This window comes from Phocoena sinus, chromosome 20 (genome assembly GCF_008692025.1).
Source record: "Phocoena sinus isolate mPhoSin1 chromosome 20, mPhoSin1.pri, whole genome shotgun sequence".
NCBI classification, from domain to species: domain Eukaryota; kingdom Metazoa; phylum Chordata; class Mammalia; order Artiodactyla; family Phocoenidae; genus Phocoena; species Phocoena sinus.
Window position 1 is genome coordinate 14698832 of NC_045782.1, and position 25319 is coordinate 14724150.

General features: G+C 38.9%; 1 protein-coding gene across 3 annotated transcripts in view; it reads right to left on the bottom strand.

Moving 5' to 3' along the window:
• EFCAB5 (EF-hand calcium binding domain 5) overlaps positions 1–25319 on the bottom strand; it is a 112662-nt gene that overhangs the window by 15479 nt on the left and 71864 nt on the right. For 2 of the 3 annotated variants that reach the window (XM_032615199.1, XM_032615200.1), the window contains exons 10-19: positions 23296–23395; positions 19997–21034; positions 18527–18604; positions 18335–18427; positions 16256–16470; positions 14827–14983; positions 11922–12211; positions 9044–9213; positions 8065–8293; positions 6375–6527 (exon numbers count right to left, since the gene is read on the bottom strand). In XM_032615199.1, the coding sequence (XP_032471090.1) occupies positions 6375–6527; positions 8065–8293; positions 9044–9213; positions 11922–12211; positions 14827–14983; positions 16256–16470; positions 18335–18427; positions 18527–18604; positions 19997–21034; positions 23296–23395 (2523 nt within the window). Of the gene's footprint in view, positions 1–1711; positions 1816–6374; positions 6528–8064; positions 8294–9043; positions 9214–11921; positions 12212–14826; positions 14984–16255; positions 16471–18334; positions 18428–18526; positions 18605–19996; positions 21035–23295; positions 23396–25319 lie in introns of all 3 variants that reach the window. The other variant, XM_032615201.1, reaches the window with a different exon arrangement.

The window sequence follows — 25319 nt, forward strand, 5'->3', positions numbered from 1 at the left end:
GAGCTCTAATCTGCTTGGGTTGTGTGTGGAGAGGGTGTTTACAGAACTCTTAGGCACTTCCTGGTGAGAGGCTCCCATTGCTCAAGGGTGCTCCTCCAGAGAAAGTTACAGTGTGAGTCATTAGCAGTAGGACGTGGCCCCTCGCAGAAGGTACATGGGGATCTGGGCAGGGCACCTGCTTCAGTGAGGGACCTGCGGTTTTCATAGAAATGTAGTGGCTCCTTTTTTCTCTAGTGAGGTATCTCTTTTTATCTCTTTCTTTCTTTCCCCATCTACATGATATTGAGTGTATCTTTTTTTTTTTTGGCCGAACTTTGGCATGCGGAACTTCCTTAACCAGGGATCAAACGCCCGCCCCCTGCAGTGGAAGCCCGGAGTCTTAACCACTGGACCATCAGGGAAGTCCTTACATGATATTGAGATGTCATTCCTTTGAGGTATTTGTAAAAATGTTGGTGCTTTGCATAGCCTCAAAAGCACGTTTAGGGAATTCCCTCGTGATCCAGTGGTTAGGATTCTGTGCTTCCACTGCAGGGGACAGGGGTTCGATCCCTGGTTGGGGAACTAAGATTCCATATGCTGCAGGGCATTGCGAAAAAAAAAAAAAAGCACACTTATAGTTCATAACATCAATCCTATGATGATAGGGAAGGTTATGTCCTTCTTTTGCTATTCCTACCCCTTGCTGCAGCTGAGCCATCACTTTGTGTCTTTATGATAACCATAGTAATGATGCATCATGCTAAGCTTTCTTGGTCAACAGAGGTCCTCAAAAAGCACCTGCTCTGGGCTTCCCTGGTGGCGCAGTGGTTGAGAGTCCGCCTGCCAATGCAGGGGACACGAGTTCGTGCCCCAGTCCAGGAAGATCCCACATGCCGTGGAGCGGCTGGGCCCACGAGCCATGGCCGCTGAGCCTGCGCGTCCGGAGCCTGTGCTCCGCAACGGGAGAGGCCACAACAGTGAGAGGCCCGCGTACCGCGAAAAAAAAAAAAGCACCTACTCTAAGTTACACAGAGAAATCCGAGGTTATAAGTCTGGATGTTACAAGGATTCCTGTAGAACTATTGACCAGCACAAGGAATAACTGTATGGAAAGGAGCTTAAAACTGAATGAACATTCTGGTATGAGGCCAAACTGAAATTGAATTAACATAGGTACTTAAATGTCAAATTAGCCTACTAGTCTGAGATAGGTTACCGCCTATTCAACTATGCTGACCCTCTAAGAAGCAGTGGTCCCTTTTTGCAAAAGATGTATTCTAGTTAAGATCTGTTTTGCATCTGTCCACAGTTTGATAGCCTTTCCATTCCACAGGTGAGAGGCATTCAAGGTTATCTAGAACTGGGGGTTTATTAAAGGCAACATTCTTTGCCTCTTCCCCATCTTTGCCCCAGACTGTCTTCTTTAAATAAAAAATACAAGTCAACAGGCTAGTTAACATTAAGAGGATGAGCTCTGATTAAGTGATGTGGGTGTATTTTTCATAACCATGGTGGGTTTTTGTTAATTCCATGTTTACAGGACAATTATAGAAAATAAAACACTAAATTGAAATCTGTTTTTAAAAGGACTTGAGGGGGAAAGGACCCAGGCAGACAAAGGTCTGCAGTAATTTTTCTTTAAAACCCAATCAGAATGAGAGCCAGTGTATATTAATAAGAAGCAGAAGCTGGCAGTCAAACAAAACAGACCATGAGGTATGTCTCATACCTGAAAATGCAAGTCTTCCTAAAGATGATAGGGGGATTCCTGTGGATTTCTGTTAGACCCAGGTGCCCCGTGACCATCATATTTCGTAAAACATAGTCTGAATCCTTGAAAAGAGGCAGAGATATCATTAGAGAGAGGAGTACTTAGACTTCATACTCTCTCTCTTTTTTAAAAAATATTTATTTGTTTTTGGCTGCATCAGGGTCTTAGGTGTGGTGCATGGGCAGCGTGCGTGCTCTTCGTTGTGGCGCGCCGGCTTCTCTCTAGTTGTGGTCTGTGGGGTCAGTAACCGCAGTGCACCAGCTTAGTTGCCCCGAGGCATGTGGGATCTTAGTTCCCCGACCAGGGATCAAACCCCTGTCCCCTGTATTGGAAGGCAGATTCTTAACCACTGGACCACCAGGAAGTCCCCTAGACTTCATACTCTCATTAAGACTTTTGGGGACAAATAAATAGAAAAAAAATTAGAAAAGCTTAGGTAATATAAAATGTTTTTCAAATTATAGGTCAAGGTCAATATAATTTTGAGCCACAATGATGCCAAACACTTGGGCCTCAAGGTTTGGGTCTCAGAAATTTTTTTTTCCTATCCTCACTCATTCTATTGGTCATCCCATCCAGTCTCACGATTTTTGTTTTGTTTTGGTAAAATATACACAGCATAATATTATCATTTTAACCATTCATAAGTGTGCAATTCAGTGGGATTAAATACATTCACAATGTGTAACCACTCGAGTAGTTTTAAATATAATTTATTTACCAGCCTGGATTTCTCCCAAACACTAAGCTCATATATCCAACTGCCTATTCAATATCTCCACTTAGATGTCTAACAGACATTTCAAATTATATTAAAAAAAATCTTTTTCAATTTATTAGGTAAGAAATTATCTTCTACTTAACTTTGTATTTATTTCATTATGAGAACAATTGAACATTTTTTCCCATGTTTATTGACCATTTGCATGAGGTTTTTTGTTTAAATAAAATTGTCCTTTGCTTATTTTTATTTTGGATTTTCAAAATCTCATTGACTTTTATATAACACTGTTAATCCTTTGTCAGATATGTGGCAATTAGTTGTGTTTATAACTTTGATGCAGGAAAGTTTTACATTTTTATGTCATCAATGTATCAACCTCGCTTTAATCATTTCAATCTTTGAAATAGAATCAGCCATCCTTCCTCAGACCATGGCTGTAAATTCCCTCCTATCCTTCATTTTCTTAGCTATTCTCATGCATTTATTCTTCTTCCAAATGAAGATTAAAATCATTTGGCCAATTAAAAAAATCATGCTGGAATTTATCTTGGAATTTTGTTAAATTTAAAAATAATTTTGGTAAGAAATTATATTTTTAAAAAGTGGTCTTCTTGTGAAAATAATCATGATATGACTTTTTAACTTTATGAAAAAAATTTATGTCCCTTGGTAAAGTTTGTAGTTTGCTTCAGGTAGGACCTAAGCGTGATGGAGTGAAGTGGGGGGAATGTTCTGGGCAGGGTAACAGCATTTTTAAAGTCCCTGAGGTTAAAAAAAAAAAAAGGTTTCGTGACTTCCCTGGTGGTCCAGTGGTTAAGAATCCGCCTTCCAATGCTGGGGTTGGGGGTTTGATCCTTGGTCGGGGAACTAAGATCCCACATGTGGTGGGGGAACTAAACCTGCGTGCCACAACTAGAGAGCCCGTGTGCTGAAACTAGAGAGAAGCCGGAAACAAAGAGCCTGCGCACCGCAACAAAGACCCAGCACAGCCAAAATAAAAGAAAAAATTTTAAAAGGGTTTCTATTATGTATGGTGGGATGTGAAACATTAATTGTGGTATTGTATACCACCCTCCTCCCCACTCAAGCAGAAAGTTTGTGCTGCCTAAGAAAAGAAATGTGGAGAGGTGGAAAGCAGAAATCACCTGCTAATCTCTGGCTTTTGTTTTTTCAAAAGCCTACTTGATATAACTTAAGATAGCAAACCAGGCACATGTTAGACCTCAGGAAAGTAAGAGACTGGGGTCTTGGTCTCCTTACTGGCTGTCAGCTGGGGGCTGCCCTTAGCTCCTAGCAACCTTGGGTCTTTGTACAGCTTCAGAACCAGCAACAGAGTGTCAACTCTCTCACACTGCCATCGCTCTGACTCTTCTTCCATCCTTTCACCTTTCAGGGACCATAGCCAGAAAAGGTTATCTGCTTTTAAGGACACGTATAATCGATAGGGCCTACCTGGCTAATCCAGGACACTCTCCCTTTCTCAAGGTCCTTAATACTAATCATGTCTGCAAAATTCCTTTTGCCACTAAGGTAACATATTTACAGGTTCCAGGAATTAGGATATGGACGTCTTGGTGGGGGGAAACAATATTCAGCCTACCACAGTTAAATATTTAACAAATTCGGTGCTCCAAAGAAATAGTTAGACATAGGTGCTTTGGGGTGATAAACTAAATAAATAATAATAATAATGATATTTATTATTATTCACAATAAAAGAGATAGCCTGAGTTTCATATCTAAGAGAAATTGAAACTCCTATGTTCCCTCATTTATAGTTATTGTCAAAAGAGTGAGAACTCTTTTTCCTCCATGACTCTGTACCTTACAGAAACATGGGCATGAGGTGAGGTGGGGTGTCTCAGAATCTACTTTATAATTTGTGTCAGTCAGGATATCAGGAGGGAGCAGATGACACACCAGTACTGGCTAATTTGAAGAGAGTTTAATAAAGGGACTATTTATGAAAGCATGGTCGGTACTTAGAATCCCAGGCCTAGTAACAATGGGGAGCTGCTACCACTTTTAGCCTGAAGAGGCAAGGGATGGAAGCAATTACTGGAACTTGGAGAAGACAGGAGAGGGAGAGGGCCACTTGACTAAAGGTACAGTGGCCTTTAGTCGAAGAACACAGCTAACCCACAGCAACCTGGCAGAGGGGAGAGCCAAAAGCAGAAGGAGAGCCTCCCTCTCCTTCTACCCACCAATCTCCTACTGGTGCCTCTCATTGGACAATCCCAAGAAGAAGCTAAAGGCCAAGGAGTCCATTGATTCAGTCTACTTTCTGAGGTACAGAGTGAGCTGGAGAAGAGAGGAGAGTAGATCTGGAGGGGCTGCATAAAGTAAGGGAGAGGCTTATTAAGTTACCATAGTTGAATGCTTTAAAAAAAAGGTATCCCTAAAGCCATCCTCAGCCATTTTTAACATCAAAACCTCACCTAGTATCTCCCACCTAGGACAAACCCCTGACTACAGGCTTGGACAGGCTGTACTGGTCTCTACCTGGCTGTGACCCCACCCAGACCCTGGCTGCTGAGTGGTCCTCCTCTCCCCGTCGGGATATGGTCTCCACCTCCATAAGATGGCCTTGGGTCAGATGGATAGTGACCCTTGTGGTCTTGTCCACAGCATTACAATTCTGAAACTACACGCCCCTTCAGCCGTGCTTCTTGCTGACTGCTATAGGCGATGTTAACCTTCTTCATGGGCCCTAGGTGCTGTTTCTCTGAGGGCTCCAACAAAGTGCTTAGACGCTGGCCAAGTGGAATGCTCCCCAGACCCCACACGCTACGGCCCCACTGTGTCTGTGGCCTATGGGATTTGGTGGTCTGCTTCCTATACTGAGAGGTTCTCACCGCCACCCACCCAACACATACACACCAGGTGGTCCGCCCCAGTTCAGAAGGCACTTGAAGGCTCCCACCCCCACCCCACCCCAGAAGCAGCACCCACAACTAGGCATTCTCCACTTCCTTGGCCCGGTCACCCCATCAGAGAGCTCTGTGATTCTGCCCTCTTTAGCCAAGGCCTCATCAGCTTGATCCAGCCACTGAAGGAGGGAAGCGGGGACCTGGAGGGAAGGAAGGAAAAGAAGCCAAAAAGGAAGGGGAGAGGCACCTGTGGGACGGCCAAGTAAAGGACTGAAAGACAATCAAGGTGTTGCCACCACCTGATCAGGCAGAATAGTTTAGCATTCTTGAAAGGAAGACCCCTTTCCATCCATTCTTATACATGAAAAATCCTAACATTAACATTAAGTGTAAAGAAGCAAAGCAAACATTCATCAAAAACTCATCACATTGTAGATAGGGAGGCTTTTTTTCTTTTTTTGATTGGTGTGATATAAGGTGTCCTTCCAAAATAGGGGTGCCTCATCCCTTCCCAGTTCACCCATATGATCCTGGTGGGGTCTGCCAGTTACTGTAAATTTCCCACCCTGGCCAGGAGGGGCATATCTCAGGATAGATCAAAACGAGTTTTCTTTCCTTGGTTTTTGCAAATTGGAACAGGAAAGAAAAACTCTTCTTTAGTTACTAAGCATCAGGCTTGCCCTGTAGAAAAAAACCTGTCTTTAGCCAGAATGGCAAAGCCAAAGTGCAGAGGGAGGCAAACGTGAGAACTGGGAAGAGAAATAACATGAGAGAGCCCAGATGGTCGTCCCGGAAGCCAGCCTGACTCCTGCCCTTTCTTCATTTGGTTACCTGAGTTAATCAATCCGCGCCCCACCCCCCCTTTGCCTAAGGCAGTTTGATGGATTTCTGCCACTCACAACCAAGGATCTTGAGTTGGGGTCATAGCATAATAGCTAACTGAATCTGCTTTAAAATATGAGCAAGACAATACTATCTAGAAACTCTGTTAACCTGGGGAGGTCTAACACTGCCCAGCCTTGCCTACCTTCACTGGGCTAGGCTCAGTGAAGTATGTAGTGATGGCAGTGATGCCGGATGTGATGTTGTAGAGCCAGCTGATGCCAGTGATCACAACATGCAGGATATGCTCTCGGCTGTGGACGTAGTGATAGGCAGTACTAAAAACATGGGCAACTCCCTGTAGAGACAGAAAATTTAAATTACCTTTTCTATTTAAAACACCAAAATAATTAGTAATGCATCAATTGGATTATCTTTTTAATTGATAATCTACTTCCTACAAGTTATTCATCAATTCTCAAAAGGCAGTGTTCCAGATTCTACTATGAAAAAAGGATCAATCACAGTGAAATCAAAAGTAAGGAGAGATCTACCATAAGATCAACCTGTGATATGTGTTATCAGAAAATAGTGTCAGAAGAACAAGATAAACTTTGAAATGAGAAAAAAAGGTTTAAAAGCCAAGAACTGATGCCAACCTTGGACAGATGGGTAAGAGCTGCCCTGATCTGATGCAACATTAATGTCTGCATCTTTACAAGGCTACTGCCATCAGATCAGCAAGCAGTACAGGTGTGCTGGGTTCCAAGGCCTGCAACACGCTAGAGTACACTATCGTCTTAGATATATAAAGAGAGCCTGTTCTACAGAGAAGGGACGGGAAGTCCTTAGAACCCATCTGTGGTCTTCTTGTCAAGAAACTCTAGGAACCAAAAATTCTTCAAAAATATCTGCATTTTATATTAGGACCCAAGGCATCTAAGGGTAACCCAGGAGCCTTTACCTCCAAGGGCTAGAGAGTCAATCTGGAATTCACTTTGACATATTCTCTAATAAGACCATATATAGTTCACCTACTGATAACTCCATACTCTTGCATTTTGCTTCTTAATATCTTCACATGATTCTTACGTCTGATGAGAATGAACCTTATTATTTAAAAAGATGTCCAGGGAAAACGATTCTACCACTTTCCTCAGTTGTACATCCAGTAAATGAGAGGAGAAAATTTTAAATGATGGTAAATAAACATCAAGAGCATACAGGGGAACAAATGATAACAACTTCCTGATTGCTGCTATGTCCCGGTCCATTGCCTCCATAAAGGTTTTCAATCTTCCTTCACTGAAATTTCTATTCATAAAATTAAATTTAAATGCTTGTAGAAATGGTCCAGTTATTTTATAGTCTTAAAAGTGCCTCTCCTTTTTGAGATCTATCATGAAAACACGAATACTCAAGAAACATTTAGGCTTTTCCTTCATTCTTTATCCTCAAAAATTATAACACTGAAATAAGAACTATAGGAAGGCATATCATATTTAGAACCACTTGTGGAAACAGCAAAGGATTTCAAGGTACCACTATTAATAAAACATTAATATGTCCCTTCTAAAAGTTCATTCCTACTTTTTGGGTTTTAGTTAGTAGTCTAATAGTTGGATTTCTGTTCTATAGCAGAAAATGCTGTTCCTATGATTAATGCAATCAGACACATATTAACAATCTTCCCAGACAGGCTGAGACATAGATGGGCAACTGAGGCTGAGTCCTTCCATGTATAATGGGGAGCCTCTCCAAAGACTGATACAAGTATGATGACACTATCTATATACATAGCTTCACTCTCATCTGGTTTCAGGTTTCGTTTTTTAAAAAGTATAGAAGGAGAGACCACCCTACCATAGACCTTGAAGAATTTTTCTGTGCCTTACCAGATAGAATTTGATCTCATGGGGTAGGAAGATGTTTATTTTCTGGGGATCTCTTAAGGTGTCAACAGCCAAGACCCCAAAGATCCTCATACATGCATCCTGAAGAGGCAGAGCCAGGAATGACCCATTTTGATCGTTCTTCTTGCGGGAATGGTTCCAGAAGAAGATGTTCCCATGGTTCTGAACTTGGGGGACGTGTATTGGCTTCCCTTCATCCACTACTGTAAAGCTGAGAAATAGGAATATGAGGATGGGAGAAAGGCAACAGGAGGGGGCTTTAGATTAAACCATGTAGGAAACTAGATCCAACCATTCATAATCATTAGTATTGTATGTCAGAGAAGTGGACTCAGATAAAATTACCAGTTAGGAGAGTCTGACTTGAGAGAAAGATTTAAAAAATAAGCTTAATGGTGTGTATATAGAAGAAGAAAGATGTTGCTCAGAAAAAAATGGGGATGGATGAGCCAGATACAGTCAGATTAGGGGGACACGACGGAAAGTGCAAGGAATTAAGACGGAAAGTGCAAGGAATTAATAGCGATTATATTGTTATAATGGTTGCAATATCCAGCTGCATTTGATGTGGGACTCTAAATGTTGTTGGGGAAAGACTGCTGCAAAGGAAAATAATATCAATAAAAGTTGACATAGAGTAAAAACAAAAAAGCTTAGATCATAACAGAGAAAACATATATAAAAAGGATGCAGGAGACATAACTTACAGAGTAGGCAGAAATAATTGAACTGAAACTGTGAAGCAGAGTCCCTACATGGAAAATTAATGCCTAAGAGTGAACTCTAGAAACAACCAGGTGAAACCATCCAAGACTGGAAACCCGTCACCTGCTCTAGAAAGTTTGGTGATCTGAGGCATTTCTCTCTTGGGCAGCTAACTAGGATTTCAATGCTAGTTTACTTCACAAAAGGAATTATTTTTTTTAGAAGGGTGAAACCAACCTCTTCAAGATATTCTTACCTGATCCCCTTCATGTCCCTGTAGAGCACTTTGTTCAGTACAAATGGAGCATCGTCTAAAGTACAAGCTATGTTCCTCAATAGAACATTCCCTCTATCAGGCAGTAGTAGGTTTTCTTCTAAGAGGGAAATGTGAGCACTGATCTTCTTATTTCCATGGGCTTCAGCATCCTATGGCAAAATGTTTCTGACCATTTATTTGCCAATAGCCAAAGAGCTATTCTCTTAATCATGTCTCCCTTCATTAGCCAGTTTGTGTATCTGAACCCAATAATTTAACTTTCCTGAATAAATGATGCAGATATTACCATTCATAGGCAGTGGGAGAAAAGCTGACACCACAGCTGTTCCTGAAACCTGAGATTTAGTGAGTGGAATAGATATACACTATGTCAATCAGACTAGTTTACTTAAAAAAAAAAAAACCTGCCAGGTCTACTTAAATTTAGAGGTTTAAAACTTGGATCCCTTTGAACCATACTTATGTTGTATGGACTTCAGTTAAAAGTACTTATTTTAGAGAGCTGGGGCAACAAGATGACTTCATTTCATTCATATTTCTTAACCATCTACTATGATGTGAATATGGGAAAAAATGCTCTCAAGAAATTCTTAACATTGTTTGGCTATGACATTTGATTTACATAATTTCAGGAAAGGATTACTTGGGGATACAGATTGCAGACTTTACTCAACTACTATTTCTAATTAAAATAACTGAGAATTCTCTGTACCTAAAATATTATAACAATATTATATGTTAACACATATATTAAATATGTCCATAAATTTGGGACATGAGAGACACTTTCTCTGATATTTGTCTCCTCTTTCTATGTACTTGGGTTTGCTCTTTGTGCTTTTCTTTTCCCTTCTGCCTTGATTCCTCCTTTTCTACATAGAAGATCAACAGGCTAACTAACAAAGATGTATTAAGATGTATCTTAGGGTGGGCTTCCCTGGTGGTGCAGTGGTTAAGAATCTGCCTGTCAACGCAGGGGACATGGGTTTGAGCCCTGGTCTGGGAAGATCCCACATGCCGTGAAGCAACTAAGCCCGTGCGCCACAACTACTGAGCCTGCGCTCTAGAGCCTGTGAGCCACAACTACTGAAGCCCACACGCCTACAGCCCATGCTCTCCACAATGAGAAGCCTGCGCACTGCAACAGAGTAGCCCCCGTCCGCCGCAGCTAGAGAAAGCCCGCACAGAGCAATGAGACCCAACAGAGTCAAAAATAAATAATTTTTTTAAAAATGATGTATCTTAGGGTACTGCAGATCTCTGAAGCAAGTTGGAGCAATATCTCTTTTTCTTGATTGTTCTCCTGTTGCTGGTCACATCATTTCCAACTATATTGGAAAATTCAGCCATTCAGGAGATGATTCCCATAATCAAGTGCTGCTGTGTAGCTGAGATGAATGACATAGTTTCCCTGGATCAATGGAAGCTGTGATATATGTAGAAGACAGCCATGCTATTTCTGCCTGGAAAGAGCAGCAAGCTGGGAGTGTCTGAGGTGGCAGTAGAGCTGTGGACAGTGGTCCATCCAGGTCATGTATTTTAAGTGACAGGATTCTGTAATAGTCTCAGATTGTTTCTAGACAGTGCTATGAAATATAGTGTCATGTTGGATTCTACTTTATAATGACTTTATGATTTAAATAGTTCCTTTTAAAACTGACTCCCAAAACATCATGCAAGGGAAATGTAGCTTAAACTGCATGTACATCTCCTCACGGCTATTTTTTTTTTAACATCTTTCTTGGAGTGTAATTGCTTTACAATGCTGTGTTAGTTTCTGCTGTATAACAAAGTGAATCAGCTATATGTATACATATATCCCCATATCCCTTCCCTCTTGCGTCTCCCTCCTACCCTCCCTACCCCACCCCTCTAGGTGGTCACAAAGCATCGAGTTGATCTCCCTGTGCTATGCAGCTGCTTCCCACTAGCTATCTATTTTACATTTGGTAGTGTATATATGTCCATGCTACTCTCTTACTTTGTCCCACTTACCCTTCCCCCTCCCCGTGTCCTCAAGTCCATTCTCTACGTCTGCGTGTTTATTCCTGTCCTGCCCCTAGGTTCATCAGAACCTTTTTTGGTTTTTTAGATTCTATATATATGTGTTAGCATACGGTATTTGTTTTTCTCTTTCCGACTTACTTCACTCTGTATGACAGACTCTAGGTCCATCCACCTCACTACAAATAACTCAATTTCGTTACTTTTTATGGCTGAGTAATATTCCATTGCGTATATGTGCCACATCTTCTTTAACCATTCATCTGTCGATGGACACTTAGATTGCTTCCATGTCCTGGCTATCGTAAATAGTGCTGCAATGAACATTCCTCACGGTTTTTGGCTTTTTGGGTTTTTTTTTGGCAGTACGCAGGCCTCTCACTGTTGTGGCCTCTCCCGCTGCGGACACAGGCTCCGGATGCGCAGGCTCAGCGGCCATGGCTCACGGGCCCAGTCACTCCGCAGCATGTGGGATCTTCCTGGACCGGGGCACGAACCCGTGTCCCCTGCATCGGCAGGCAGACTCTCAACCACTGCACCACCAGGGAAGCCCACGGTTGTTTTTTAATGTCAGTTTATTGTCTGTTCTAGGCTTATCTGACTTTTGGCACAAATGAAATTAGGAATTCCAAGACATAATTTTATTTCTTATACCTTTCCTCTCTGCTTGCCAACTTGCAATCATTCCAGTTGCAACTTTACTAGGCTTTGGGTCATTGTAAAGTATCGGAGTGAATAAAACATCTATAGCAGCAATTTCTCAAGAGAATCTAGTGTGTTCCTCCTTTGTAACCATTGCACATCATCTATTGTAAGAAAATTTTTCTCTTATATATCATTTTAGAAAACACACCTGGGTGAGGGCCTTAAAGGTCTCTGCGTACACTGGCTCCAGGGATACTCCACTTGTCTCTGCAGCACGTTGGATTTGGTGCAGCCACTTTTGTCTGGCACAATTTCTCAGACTCTCAACATGGCTCCTTTCTAAAGTATTCATCAGAAACTCCACAACGCTTTCCAGAACTTGATCTTCATTGCCCCTGAGTTCAGATACAACCAATTCTATGTATTTCTGAAACTGTTTGGAAGACAACCTCACTTCGTGACCAGGGTGTGGCTTTGGAAATTGGATGTGTAGTTTAGCTAAAAGACATAAATACAAAACCAAGAACTAATCAAAAATTCATTCATCTGTGGGGGAAATTTTCATTCTCATCTCTTACAGCAAATTGAAGCCTCTGACAACTGCTTCCCATGGAAAACCAGGCATATCAAAGGCACCTCAAGTCCACTGGAACATCTTACAGTGACTTCCTATACTGAACTCAAGATGACTCTTATGTCATCTGTTATTGTTTTGTTTTAATTCTACCACTCAGCCAGGTGAAACCTTATAACATCATCCTTAGGTCCCTTAAATTCTAGAATCCATCGTGTCCAACTCCTTCATTTTACCCATGTGGACACCTGACTCTGTAGAGGTTCAGTAACTTGCCCATGGTCATGTGACCATTTAGTGAAAGATCCAGTATTGGAACCCAGCTTTCCTGACCATTGTGTAGTATCTTTTCCTCTGTGGAACATAGTTCTCTGTTATGAAGTTTTCCCATCTTGTAAGTGGAAACCACCTCATTATGCCTTTTGAAGCTTCATTAAGTAAATTGTCTTTGGAGGCAGTCTAAGACAAGTAGTGTAGTATAATGTACAGTTTGTAGAAGGCATAGTTAATGAAGAACACATGACAGTTGATAAACTTAGGTACCTTTGAAGATCAACGTATTGGTTACGTTCATTTCTGAAAGGGTTGAAGACCTTAACTAACTCTGATTGCTCTTTCCCTCATGTACTACATACTTTAAGAATTTGAAATCTGTTATGCCAAAGTAATCAGATAAATCCTTAAACCCAGTGAAGAGCAAAATCATTTATACTGGGACCTAAGCAAATGAAGGAGAGAACTTATTACATTAGAATAAGATTTTTAGTAGCTTTTGATTGAGAAGAATTGATCAGAAGAGAAAAATATAATATAGGAGAAGAAAAATCATTAAGGAGAATAAGAAGTTAAGTAACTTCAGGGGAAACTTGCAAGCCATTCAGACTTGAGAGGTGAATCAGACCTTGTAGAAGCGGAAAGATAAAACAAGAAGGGAAAATAGGCAGAACTGTGGAGTGGTTTGGATTCTTTTAACCCCAAGAGCATGGGTAGCCAGGTACACAAAAGGAATCTAACTAAGTACAGTTAAGGTCTTGGACAACAGTTCAACTCCTGATTGCTCTGACATTTTCTATATTCCCACCAGCAATGCACAAGGGTTCCAATTTCTCCATATCCTTGCAAACACTGTTATTTTCCATTTTAAAAATTATAGTCATACTACATGAGCAACAAAAGCAAAAATAAATTAGTGGGGCTACATCAAACTAAAAACCTTCTGCACAGCAAAAGTAGCAACAAAATGAACACCTACAGTATGGGAGAAAATATTTGCAAATCATATATCTGATAAGGGGTTAATATCCAAAATACATAAGGAACTCATACAACTCAATAGAAACAAAAAATCTGATGGAAAAATGGGCAGAGGAACTGAAAAGATACTTTTCCAAAGAAGACATGCAAATGACCAAAGGTGCATGAAAAGATGCTCAAACATCATTAATCATCGGGGAAATGCAAATCAAAACCACAATGAGGTATCACATCACACTTATTAGAATGACTGTCATCAAAAAGACAAGAGATAACAAGTGTTGGTAAGGATGTGAAGAAAAGGGAACCCTTGTGGACTGTTGGTGGGAATGTAAATTGGTATAGTTACTGTGGAAAACAGTGTGGAGGTTCCTCAAAAAATTAAAAATAGAACTACCAAGTGATCCAGGAATCCTACTTCTGGATATATATCTGAAGGAAATAAAATCACTATCTCGAAGGGATATCTGCATCTCATGTTCATTGCAGAATTATTCACAATAGCCAAGATATGGAAACAACCTAAGTGTCTGTCAATGAATTAATGGATAAAGAATCATGGTGTGTGTGTGTGTGTGTATATATATATATGACATCTGAATTTTATATATATATATATGTATATATGTGAATGACACATATACCATGGAATATTACTGAGCCATGGGAAAGAAGGAAATCCTGTCATTTGCAACAACATGGATGGACCTTGAGGGCATTATGCTAAGAGAAATAAGTCAGACAAAGACAAATACTGTATGATCTCACTTATATGTGAAATCTAAAATAGCCAAACTCACAGAAACAGAGTGTAGAATGGTAGTTGCCAGGGGCTGGGGGTGGGGGAAATGGGGAGATGTTGGTCAAAGTGTACAAACTTTCATTATAAGAAAAGTTCTGGGATTCTAAATGTACAGCATGGTGATTATAGTTAATACTGCGTTGTATACTTGAAAGTTTCTAAGAGAGTAGATTCTAAATGTTCTCATCACAAAAAAAGAAATGGTATTGTGTCAGGTGATGGAAGTATTAACTAAGCTACTGTGGTAATCATTTCACAATATATGTACATCAACTCAATACATCATACATCTTAAACTTACACAATGTTACATGTCAATTATATCTCAATAAAGCTCAAAAAAAATTATAGCCACACTAGTAGGTGTGAAGTGGTATCTCATGGTTTTAGACCAACCAGTGTTTTAACTGTATATACGCCATAATACCGGGAAACTTGAAGCCAAGTTGTTACCACAACTTAAGAAAATTCTTACATTTTTACCTTTCTTCATAGATTCCTTTTCCATTCCCTCCTTGTATGTGTACAAGAGTTCATCAACTTCATTCAGATCCAGGAAGCCTGAGCCATCACAGTCCCACTTCTGAAAGAGGGCATTTAGGAGAAGTCCCCGTCGGACTTGGGAAGCATTTTGTCTAGCCTAGGATACAAACAGGATAACAAAGCACAGAAGATACACCGTATTGTGCTAGCTGGCATCTTAGGCTTATTCCCCCCAAAGTGCAGCACTTTTTATAGAAACAACTTTACTTTGGGACTAAGCATAAATATGAATGGTAAAATGAAGCATTTAATTTTTTATTATTTAAAAAAAAATTTAATTAAAAATTTTTTTAAATGAAGCATTTAATTTTAGTTCTCTATATATCATTTCTTTGTTTCACCTCTAAGCCAAAAAGCAGGCATTCTCTGCATTGAGCTAAAACACATTAATTTAGGAAGGGGACTCACTCCTTGAGAATCTTTGATTCATTCCTTTCCACTCCCTTACTAGTTGTTCAAGAATGTGATAAAACATGGGGTGCTCTGCCTGGCTTCTTGAGGGAATATGTTTTGTAGTAAAGGGGGTTGGATGGCAGTGTTCAAACAAACAAAAAAAATGACTGTGTTCAAAAATTCTTTTTTATATTTAACATTGACCTAACTTGATATTAATTTTATTTACTGTTTAGACTTTTTTACTAGATTATGTCAACTAGATAGTAATTTAATTTCGTTGCTAAAACAAAGTGAACATATACCATTTGATTAAATGGGGGGAATAGCAGTTGAGGAGGCAAAAGGAATATCAACTCTAGATTAGGTTGAGAAGACTCATAAGACTGATAAGTTTACTGAATATGCCTGGTGAACCTGATTTATGTGTTTCGTATAAGAGTACATAAGTTGTCTATATCAGCTAATGTGTTTGCATTTATCACCTAAGTAAGTAGTAATTTCTGAAGTAATATGTACTACCTTGGTGCACATGAATAAAAATATATATTCAAGCCACAACTGTACCCCTATGTATGTGCATTTGCAAATGCACTCACACAGCAGACAATGTACACACACACACACACACACACACACACACACACACACATACACAAACACACATCTTTGCATATACACATTTCTGTTCCTCGGAATCTGCTCTTCCAGCTTCAGAGGAGCAAAAACACAGCTGTAAAATAAACCATCACCTGTCATCAGAAATCATGTTCTTACTAGGGGAATGAGTTCTCTGGAGTGTGATCTTAGAATATTTGACATTCAAATGAAGTACTTAATGGCCATGCTGGTTGAACTAAAGGGATAGGTTTGGTTGTAAGTTATTTAAGAAGAGCTAGACTAGGAGCAACTGAGATTGATAGATTTACTTATAATAGTGACCTCACTTGTTTTACTGATAAATAATATTACTCACCTCTTCTAAGCCACTCATTTTCTCTTCTTTTGTTTCAACAAAGCCCTTCTTAAAAAAGGAGGTGAGGGCTTCGCTGACACTCAAGGGGGCATCTTCACCAACAAATGTCTCCAGGAGTTGCACAAACTGGAGCAGATTGAAGGAAACTCCATTGAAGGCACTCCCACCTTTTATTTCCTTGTAAGACTGAATATTTCTGATCATCGAGTGTAGGTCTATCAAGGAAGAAACATACATCAAACAGTGAAGTGAACAATTTTATCAAAGTTCTAGAAAATATACGAGTACTTATTGTAATGGACATCTGCTCCTTTTTTTCCTGTCAGGAATTCATGCTCCCTTCATGAGTTCAGCACCCTCCTTTTTTGATTTAGGAAAACATCTCTCCCCCATTGTCAGTTTAGATGTATCAGGTAGTTCTCAGCTTCCTCCACCCTTGCTTCAAGGATGGCCATGTGATATAGGTCTGGCCAATGATTCACATAGGACAGCAATGGAATCCACTATAGGCCAATGAGAATTAGCCCCAGAACTCTTGGGGCAACTACTGGGGGAGAATCACTCTTATATTCTGATTCCTGAACTAGTAGAATGTAGGCTTAGAGATGCTCTCATGGACATCTTTGCCACAATACAGTGAAAACTAAAACTGAAAGTTACACAGAGAAGAATAGGGCTGAGAAGCAAAGAGACACTGTCCTGCTGCTATTATTGAGCTCTTGGATTCAGCTGTGCCTGAAGCCAGCTGCAGTCTGGACTCACTAGTTAAATAAATCTGTAAATACCACCACTACCACCTCTCCCCCAAAGAGTCTTGACTAATATATTTATCTTGAAGTTCAATGTTATAATATGAAGCATATTTCATGAAAAAGCCCAGTGATTTATGTTTGATTTATTAACTAATTCAATCGTTCATGCCCTTATGCTTCCCATATGAGATTTGATGTGACTTAAAAAGGATCACCCGTGCAACTGTTAAAATGGTAAAGCAAAACTGAGATAAAGAAGTAAGACCGGGGAAGAGGAACATGAATTAGCAGGCAACAAGAGCTTAATCAATGCCATGTAATTCCATGAAATATCTGGAGAATAAATTTGTTATTTGATCCATGCTTAAATGAGAAAAAAATTACAGATAGGTAGAAAATATCTTGATCTTGTAAGTTCTACTACTTGTTAATGACAGGTAAAATGATAAAATAGTACTTGTTGGGATAATTGTTGTTAAAGACATGGTTTACTGGGAGCTAACATCTACTCTTTATCGTCTCTGTTGAGTAGATCTTCCTTTGTAAGTCTTCAAAAACAAGATAGATCCTCACCTGCCTCGCATATTTGGATGTGGAACTACCAGGGAGAGGAATAGCTGGAATGATTTCTATTTTTCTAATATCTAACATCTGATTCCCTTTGCATACCTTGATGATAGCTTCAAAGTGGTTTCAGGGCCATTTAACAGTAAAAAGAAAAAAAAAATTGGATGCGGCCCTCTGTAGCCGCAGGTTCTGCATCTGTGGATTCAACTGTGGATCAAAAATATTCAGAAAAAAAAATTCCAGAAAGTTCCAAAAAAGCAAAACTTGAATTTGCCACATACTGGCAACCATTTACATAGCATTCACATTGTATTTATAACTATTTACATAGTGTTTACATTGTATTAGGTATTAAACGTAATCTAGAGATGATTTAAGGTATATGGGAAGGTGTGCACTGGTTATATGCAAATACTATTCCATTTTACATAAGGGACTTGAGCATCCCTGAATATTGGTATTCATGGGGGGAGCTTTGCGGGGTGGTTTCCATGGAACAAACCCCTGCAGGTATTGAGGGACAACTGTATTAACGCATATGCGTTAAAGAGCATTCATCAATAGCACTGCATGTACACTACCACCCAAAACAGTCATCTTGAATATGTTTAGATCCATCAGCTCAGGGACACAATAATGCAAGTATCACTCTGCCATTGTGCCTTGGCTAAGTCCAGTCCTTATCATTGTGTACCACAGTAAATTAAGTTCATCAATTAGAGTGCCATCTATTCTTCCTGGTTTTGTTGTTAACATGTACCTGTGAACCTGGAGTTACCATAGATTAAGTTTGCCTGTTCCTCCTCTTCACATTTGGCATACTTCATGTTCCAGTTACAAGTCAAAAGTTCACCTATAAAATACACGTTCCATAATATAGCCAGTGTAACTTCACTTTCATAATGGTTTTGCTCTAGAGTATGAATGAAAGGAGGATTAAATGAGAAGTTACCTGACCATGATTTTCCTTCTATTTTTTGGGACTTGGGTTCACAGGATTTGTCTCTCTGAACTTCCTGTTTTTCAGTTTCTAAAAGGTACAAAATAAAATGCCTATGAGTTGGACATTATATATTCTATTATATATTCTAAAGTTAATAAATGAGAGAAATGCCTTGCATATAGAACACAAAAACTTTCTTTCAGGTCCTTTCCTATATATGCTGTATCATAATGGTATCACTTAATAACTTTAGTTGTTGGGAGCAGCTCTGTGACAAAGGCTATTTGTTGTACCCAAATTTGGCCATGCAAATTAAGGGCTATATTTCCTAGCCTCCCTGGCAGCTAGGTGTCACTATATGCCTAAATTCCGACCAATGAACTGTGATGGGAAATAATGTAATACCTATCCTTTCTCCTCACCTGGTGGTCAGAATGTGGACATGGTGGTGAGCTATCTTGGACCATGTGGTTGGAGGAGACACAAGACAGAAAGAGCTTGAGCCTCTGCTGATTTCATGGGGCTGAGCTGTCATATAAATTTTGACTTTTACATGAGAAACAAAGAAACTCCTGTCTTGTTTAGACATTGTTATTTTGTTTTGCTTTTGTTTGTTTATTTAGACACTGTTATTTTAGATCACTGTTACAGAGTCAAAATTAAGTCCTCACTAATAATACATCTGACTGAATAGAAACTTCACTAACTTTTTAAGCTGTATCCCTACTATGCAGGGAGAGGCAGAAATTAGTAGTCTTATTTCATGGAGAAATAAATATAATGCTGAAAAAAATGAAAGATTTAAAATTAGTTAATGTTAGTGTAGAATCTAGAACATAGGTTACCCATCTCTTAGGAGTTTTAAATAAGAATTTTCTTTGGGACTGTAGAACTTTAGAATTAAAAAATTATGCCTAACTGAGGTCTTAAGTGGCATTGAGATTGATTCTCTAAAAGATTAGAATTCTTCAACAAAAAGGGCGTAAATTGGCATAGGCAATTCAGAGGAAAAGTTTTCTTCAGAATAAATATTTGAAATGCGGGGTGCTTTCAGTCTTAAATATGACCTCCAGAAACTCTTATATACAACTGAAAAAAGTGAGATACTTTTAAAATTTGAAATAAAAGAAATTTATTTCTTTTATTCTGATATCAGACACCACAGTTAAAATAAAAGGGCTTCTACTGCCTTTTCAGAGGTCCAATGAAAATTTCTACATGTAACATTACCAGATTTCTTCCTTACAAATGGGCTTCTAGTGTTAAAGCAATTCTAGGTAAATTGATAATAGAGACTTTCTCGTTTGCAGGTAATTGATTACTCAAGGTCTAGACTCATGTTGAGTAGCAAAATATATCTGAAGATTGCATGACCTTATATGTCAGGAAGAGATCCTAACTGAAATGAATATTTCCTGAAAGAACTTTTAAAAACACTCTACAAAGCAAGGAGCTGATGTAGAAGAACTATATTAATACCTGAAAGATGATCTTTTCTGCTTGATACTGAAATTTTCTCTTGCAGTTCAGGACTCATGAATAGTTGCTCTTCATAGATTTGCCCCTGAGTCCTTTCTTCCTGTGGAAGGATTTCAGTGTACTCAAAGGAAATAGCCTCCCTAGATTTTTCACTTTCTCTTAAGATACTACCTTTTCTTGATTGTGAAGTTGAGTCTATGTCCTCTTGTTTTTCTGGAATTGTCTCTATGGGTGGCTGTTGTTCTGCAGTTGACTGTCTGAGTGGTCCTTGTTCTACTACTGACTCTCTGTGTGCTCCTTGTTCTGCAACTGACCCTCTTGGTCGTCCTTGATCTAATAGGGATTCTCTGTGTGCTTCCTGTTCTGCAGTTGACCCTCTGGGGTGTCGATCTAAGAGTGACTCTCTGTGTGATCCCTGTTCTGCAGTTGACCCTCTGTGTGGTCCCTGTTCTAATACTGACTCTCTATGTGGTCCCTGTTCCTCAGGTGACCCTCTGTGTGATCCTTGTCCTGTTGTTGACTCTTCATGCTGTCCTTGTGCTGTTACTGATTCTCTGTAAAGTCCTTGCTCTGCAGCCGGTTCAGTGTGGATTCCTGGTGGTACTCCTTGTTCTGTTATTGACTCAATAAGTGGTCTTTGTTCTATTATTAACTCTCTACTTGATCCTTGTTCTGGAGTTGACCCTGTGTAGGTTCCTCGTTTTGCTACTGATTCTTTGTTCAGTTCTTGCTCTCCAGTTGACTCTTTGTCTTGTTCTTGTTCATTGGCTGAAATTCTGTTTGATTCTTGGTTTGCAGTTGTCCCTCTCTGCTGTTCTGGTGGGCTTTGTGGTAGTGTTGATTTTCTATGTTTATCATGTTTATGTTGATCTCCTGGACTTGCTAATAATTTACTTTGGCTTTTGCTAGCATGTTTTTCAGAAAGTAATGTATTCATCTCTAAGAGTACTTTGTCAAAGTCTTCATAAATGTGCTTCTGATTATCCATGTCTCCCCAGAACTCAGGCAAGTCTATCTCTCCAAATTCAACAAATGGCCCTAACACAGAAAACAAAACATTTACCTAAACAATTGATCTTATAGTGTAGAATCAGAGCTAGTAAATTAATGTTAAAAAGCAATGGGCTGTGATGACCTAGATGGGTGGGATGGGAGGGGTGTGAGGGAGGACCAAGAGGGAGGGGATGTATGTATACATATAGCTGATTCCCTTCATTGCACAGCAGAAGCTAATACAACATTGTAAAGCAATTATACTCCAATTTAAAAAAAATCTATACGGGAAAAGAATCTGAAAAGGAATGGATGGATGTATATGTATAACTGAATCACTTTGCGGTACACCTGAAACTAATACAACATTGTAAATCAACTATACCCTATTATAAAATAAAAAATTAAAAAAAGCAATCAGCAGAGTGACTGTAATATAGACTTATTGCTTTAAATAAATATCCGTTACCTTTCCCAGCAACCCAATAAAAAACAAAAAGGTACCTAAAGGAACATAAAAGATGCTCACTACTGTAAATTAGAAATAATCCCTTCCTAAAAGGTATGGTTTTGGAAATGAACATGATTCTTATTTTGCTACTAGGAGAGTTGCTTAGACTTCCAAGGCAAATAGAATTTATCCTCTACTCTTGGTCCTCCCACAATAAGCATAGCATAGGGCTGAGGAAAGCGACAAATGTCTTTCACCTCATATACCTTTTCAGTATCTGCAATACCAAAATAAAAGCAAAGTTCTATGATAATCTTTCACTGAGCTATATTTTTCCAATATTCATTTTCTCTCCCTTCCCTCTTCCCTCTCTTTCTTCTTCATTCCTCAATTCTAGGGAGAGACCAGAAATGAACCCACACTTATATCGTCAATTAATCTATAACAAAGAAGGCAAGAGTATACAATGGGGAAAGACAGTCTCTTCAATAAATGGTGTTGGGAAAACTAGACAGCTACATGCAAAAGAATCAAGCTGAATTACTTTCTCAAACCATGTACAAAAATAAAATTAAAATGGATTAAAGACTTAAATTTAAGACCTGAATCCATTAAACTCCTAGAAGAAAACATTGGCAGTAGGCTCTTTGACATCTGCCTTAGTGATGTATTTTTGGATATGTCTCCTTAGGCAAGGGAAACAAAAGCAAAAATAAACAAATGAAACAGCATCAAACTAAAAAGCTTTGGCACAGCAAAGGAAACTATCAACAAAACAAAAAGACAGCCTAATGAATGGGGAAAGATATTTATAAATGATATATCTGCTAAAGGGTTAATATCCAAAATGAAGAAGACATACAAACCAACATCAAAAAAACAACCTGATTAAAAAATGGACAGAGGACCCGAATAGACTTTTTTCCCAGAGAAGATGTACAGATGGCCTACAGATACATGAAAGATGCTCACCATCACACTAATCATCAGGGAAATGCAAACCAAAACCAAAATAAGATATCACCTCATACCTGTCAGAATGGCTATCATCAAAAAGACAACAAATAATAAGTGCTGGCAAAGATACGGAGAAAAGGGAACCCTTGTGCACTGTTGGTGGTATTGTAAATTGATGCAGCCACTATGGAAAACAGTATGGAGATTCCTCAAAAAATTAGAAGTAGAACTGCCATATGACCCAGAGAACAAATGGGTGGTTGCCAGAAGGGTTTGAGTTGTGGGTGAAACAGGTGAAGTGAATTAAAAGGCACAAACCTCCAGTTATATAATAAATAAGTCACAGGGATGTAATATGCAGCATAAAGAATATGGTCAATCATATTGTGATAAGTTTGTAGGGGGATAGATTGTTACTAGACTCATCACGGTGATTATTTCCTAATACATGAAAATGTCAAATCATTATGTAGTACATTTGAAACTAACATGATATTGTACATCAACTATATTTCAATTAAAAATGCTTGGGAGAAGGAAATACTTTTCTTAGAAACCTTGGAATTCTAAGTTGGACATTAAAACTAGAATTACCACTACCAACTTAATTTCCAAAACATTCAGATTGTCACTAAAGCACCCCTTCATTTGAATGAATTTAAAATTGAATTCTAGCTGAGCTCTGACTTAACAACTTTTAGTATTACACCATAGTGAAAAATACATCTAGTTGTGATGAAGACTGAATTTTGTGTGGAATGAACAACTAGATAGAGCTATCATGATCTAAGGGAGATGTTACATGAAGGGATTCCATGGGGATAGAATGACCTTGTATTATCATTTTGGTGTACTGCATCACTCCAGCTTGAGCATGCTCCCTCTGGGTGGCACTTACATTGTCTTGGGTTTCGGAGTAAACCTCTGAGCACTTTTGAACTTTGGTCATAGAATGTTTCCAGCAAAGCCAATGTCCTCTGCCGATCCAAAAACCCCACCTAACCAGAAAGTTGGCAATTAGTTGTTACAGGAGATTTGAAATTTTTATGTAGATGGAATATTGAAAATTTTATCATTACCACCAGCACCGTAATCATGTAAGTAAAAGCTGCAGAGTCAAAATCAGGAAAGTTGTATCTTACCTTTAAGCTTATACTCTACTTCACCTTTCTGTAACACTTAGTAGCTGCATAAATATTTGTTGTTACTTACTTAATTGCTAAAACCAATATATAATGTTCAGTTCTTATCTAATCTGACCTGAGTATGACATTCGGAACAATTAATTGCTCCCTACTTGTTCTTTTTTTGCATTGTTTTTATTTCAAGGAAAATTGCAATTAGAGAAAAATATAGAAAATGATAAAACTAACACTTGTGTTCCCAACACCCAGAAATTATGTTTGTTAACATTTTATGTATGTACTTTAAATACTGATATAATACACATTCCCTTGCTTTTATTTACTCAACATTGAGATCTGATTCATGTATTTAAGGAAATATATTTTATTTCTTTAATTGATGCATGGTATTCTATAATATGAAAACATCCTAATTTTTAAAAACACCCCTCTAGGGGCTTCCCTGGTGGCGCAGTGGTTGAGAGTCTGCCTGCCGATGCAGGGGACACGGGTTCGTGCCCCGGTCCGGGAAGATCCCACATGCCGTGGAGCGGCTGGGCCCGTGGGCTATGGCCGCTGAGCCTGCGCGTCCGGAGCCTGTGCTCCGCAACGGGAGAGGCCACAGCAGTGAGAGGCCCGCGTACCACAAAAAAAAAAAAAAAAAAACACCCCTCTATGGATTAGCATTTAGATTATTTCCAGTATTTTGATACCAAAATAATGTTGCAGTGGATATCCTTATATACATCTCTTTGTATACATATGTAAACATTTCCTTAGGGTAAATAAACAGAAGTGTAATTAACGGATTGTGTATAATGTGCATTTTCAACTTTAGTAGTTATTGCCAAATAGCTTTACAAAACACCGATACCAATTTACATTCTCACCAGCACTGAATGAGGATATAATTTCTCCAGATCCATGCCAATATTTGATATTGTTAGTTTATAATCTGATGGATAAAAACTGGTATCTAATTATTTTAATTTGCATTTCCCTGATTATTAGTGAGATTAAATATATTACATTTTCATATGTTTATTATATACTTGGGTTTCCTGATCAATGAATTTTTTTTTTTTTAAGATTTTTTTGATGTGGACCATTTTTAAAGTCTTTATTGATTTTGTTACAATCTTGCTTCTGTTTTATGTTTTGTTTTTTTGGCCACGAGGCATGTGGGATCTTAGCTCCCTGACCAGTGATTGAACCTGTACCTCCTGCATTGGAAGGGGAAGTCTTAACCACTGGACAGCCAGGGAAGTCCCCCAGTGAATGGCTTTTTCTTGCTCTTTCCCATTTTTTCAGTTGGCATGAGTAGTCTGTTTCTTATTAACTTATAAATTTTTGATAATGATCATTCTGTTATCTATATAGCAAATAGTCTTTCTCAGTTTATCTTTATCAGTGTCAGTTAATCTCTTATTTACTTAACTTTTGGTGAGTTTAGCCATGTCAATGTTCTAAATTTTGAAGTAGTCAAATGCATCAATCATTTCCTCTATGGTTTGTGCTTACTTGCTGTATTCTTTAGGAAGTATTACCTATACTGAGGTCAAAAGGCACGTTCTATATCTGCTTCTAAAACTTTAAAACTTTGGTTTTCCACATCTAGGTCTCTGATCAGATGGAACTTATTTTTCCTCATTAAGGAGACTGAAATCTAATTTTATTTTTTTTCCAGTATGGAAGCCAATCATCCCAATATCATTTATTGATTAGTCCCTTCCCACTAGTTTACATCCATGTTATACACTAAATTCCCACATTCTCATGGGTCTGATGCCAGGTTCAA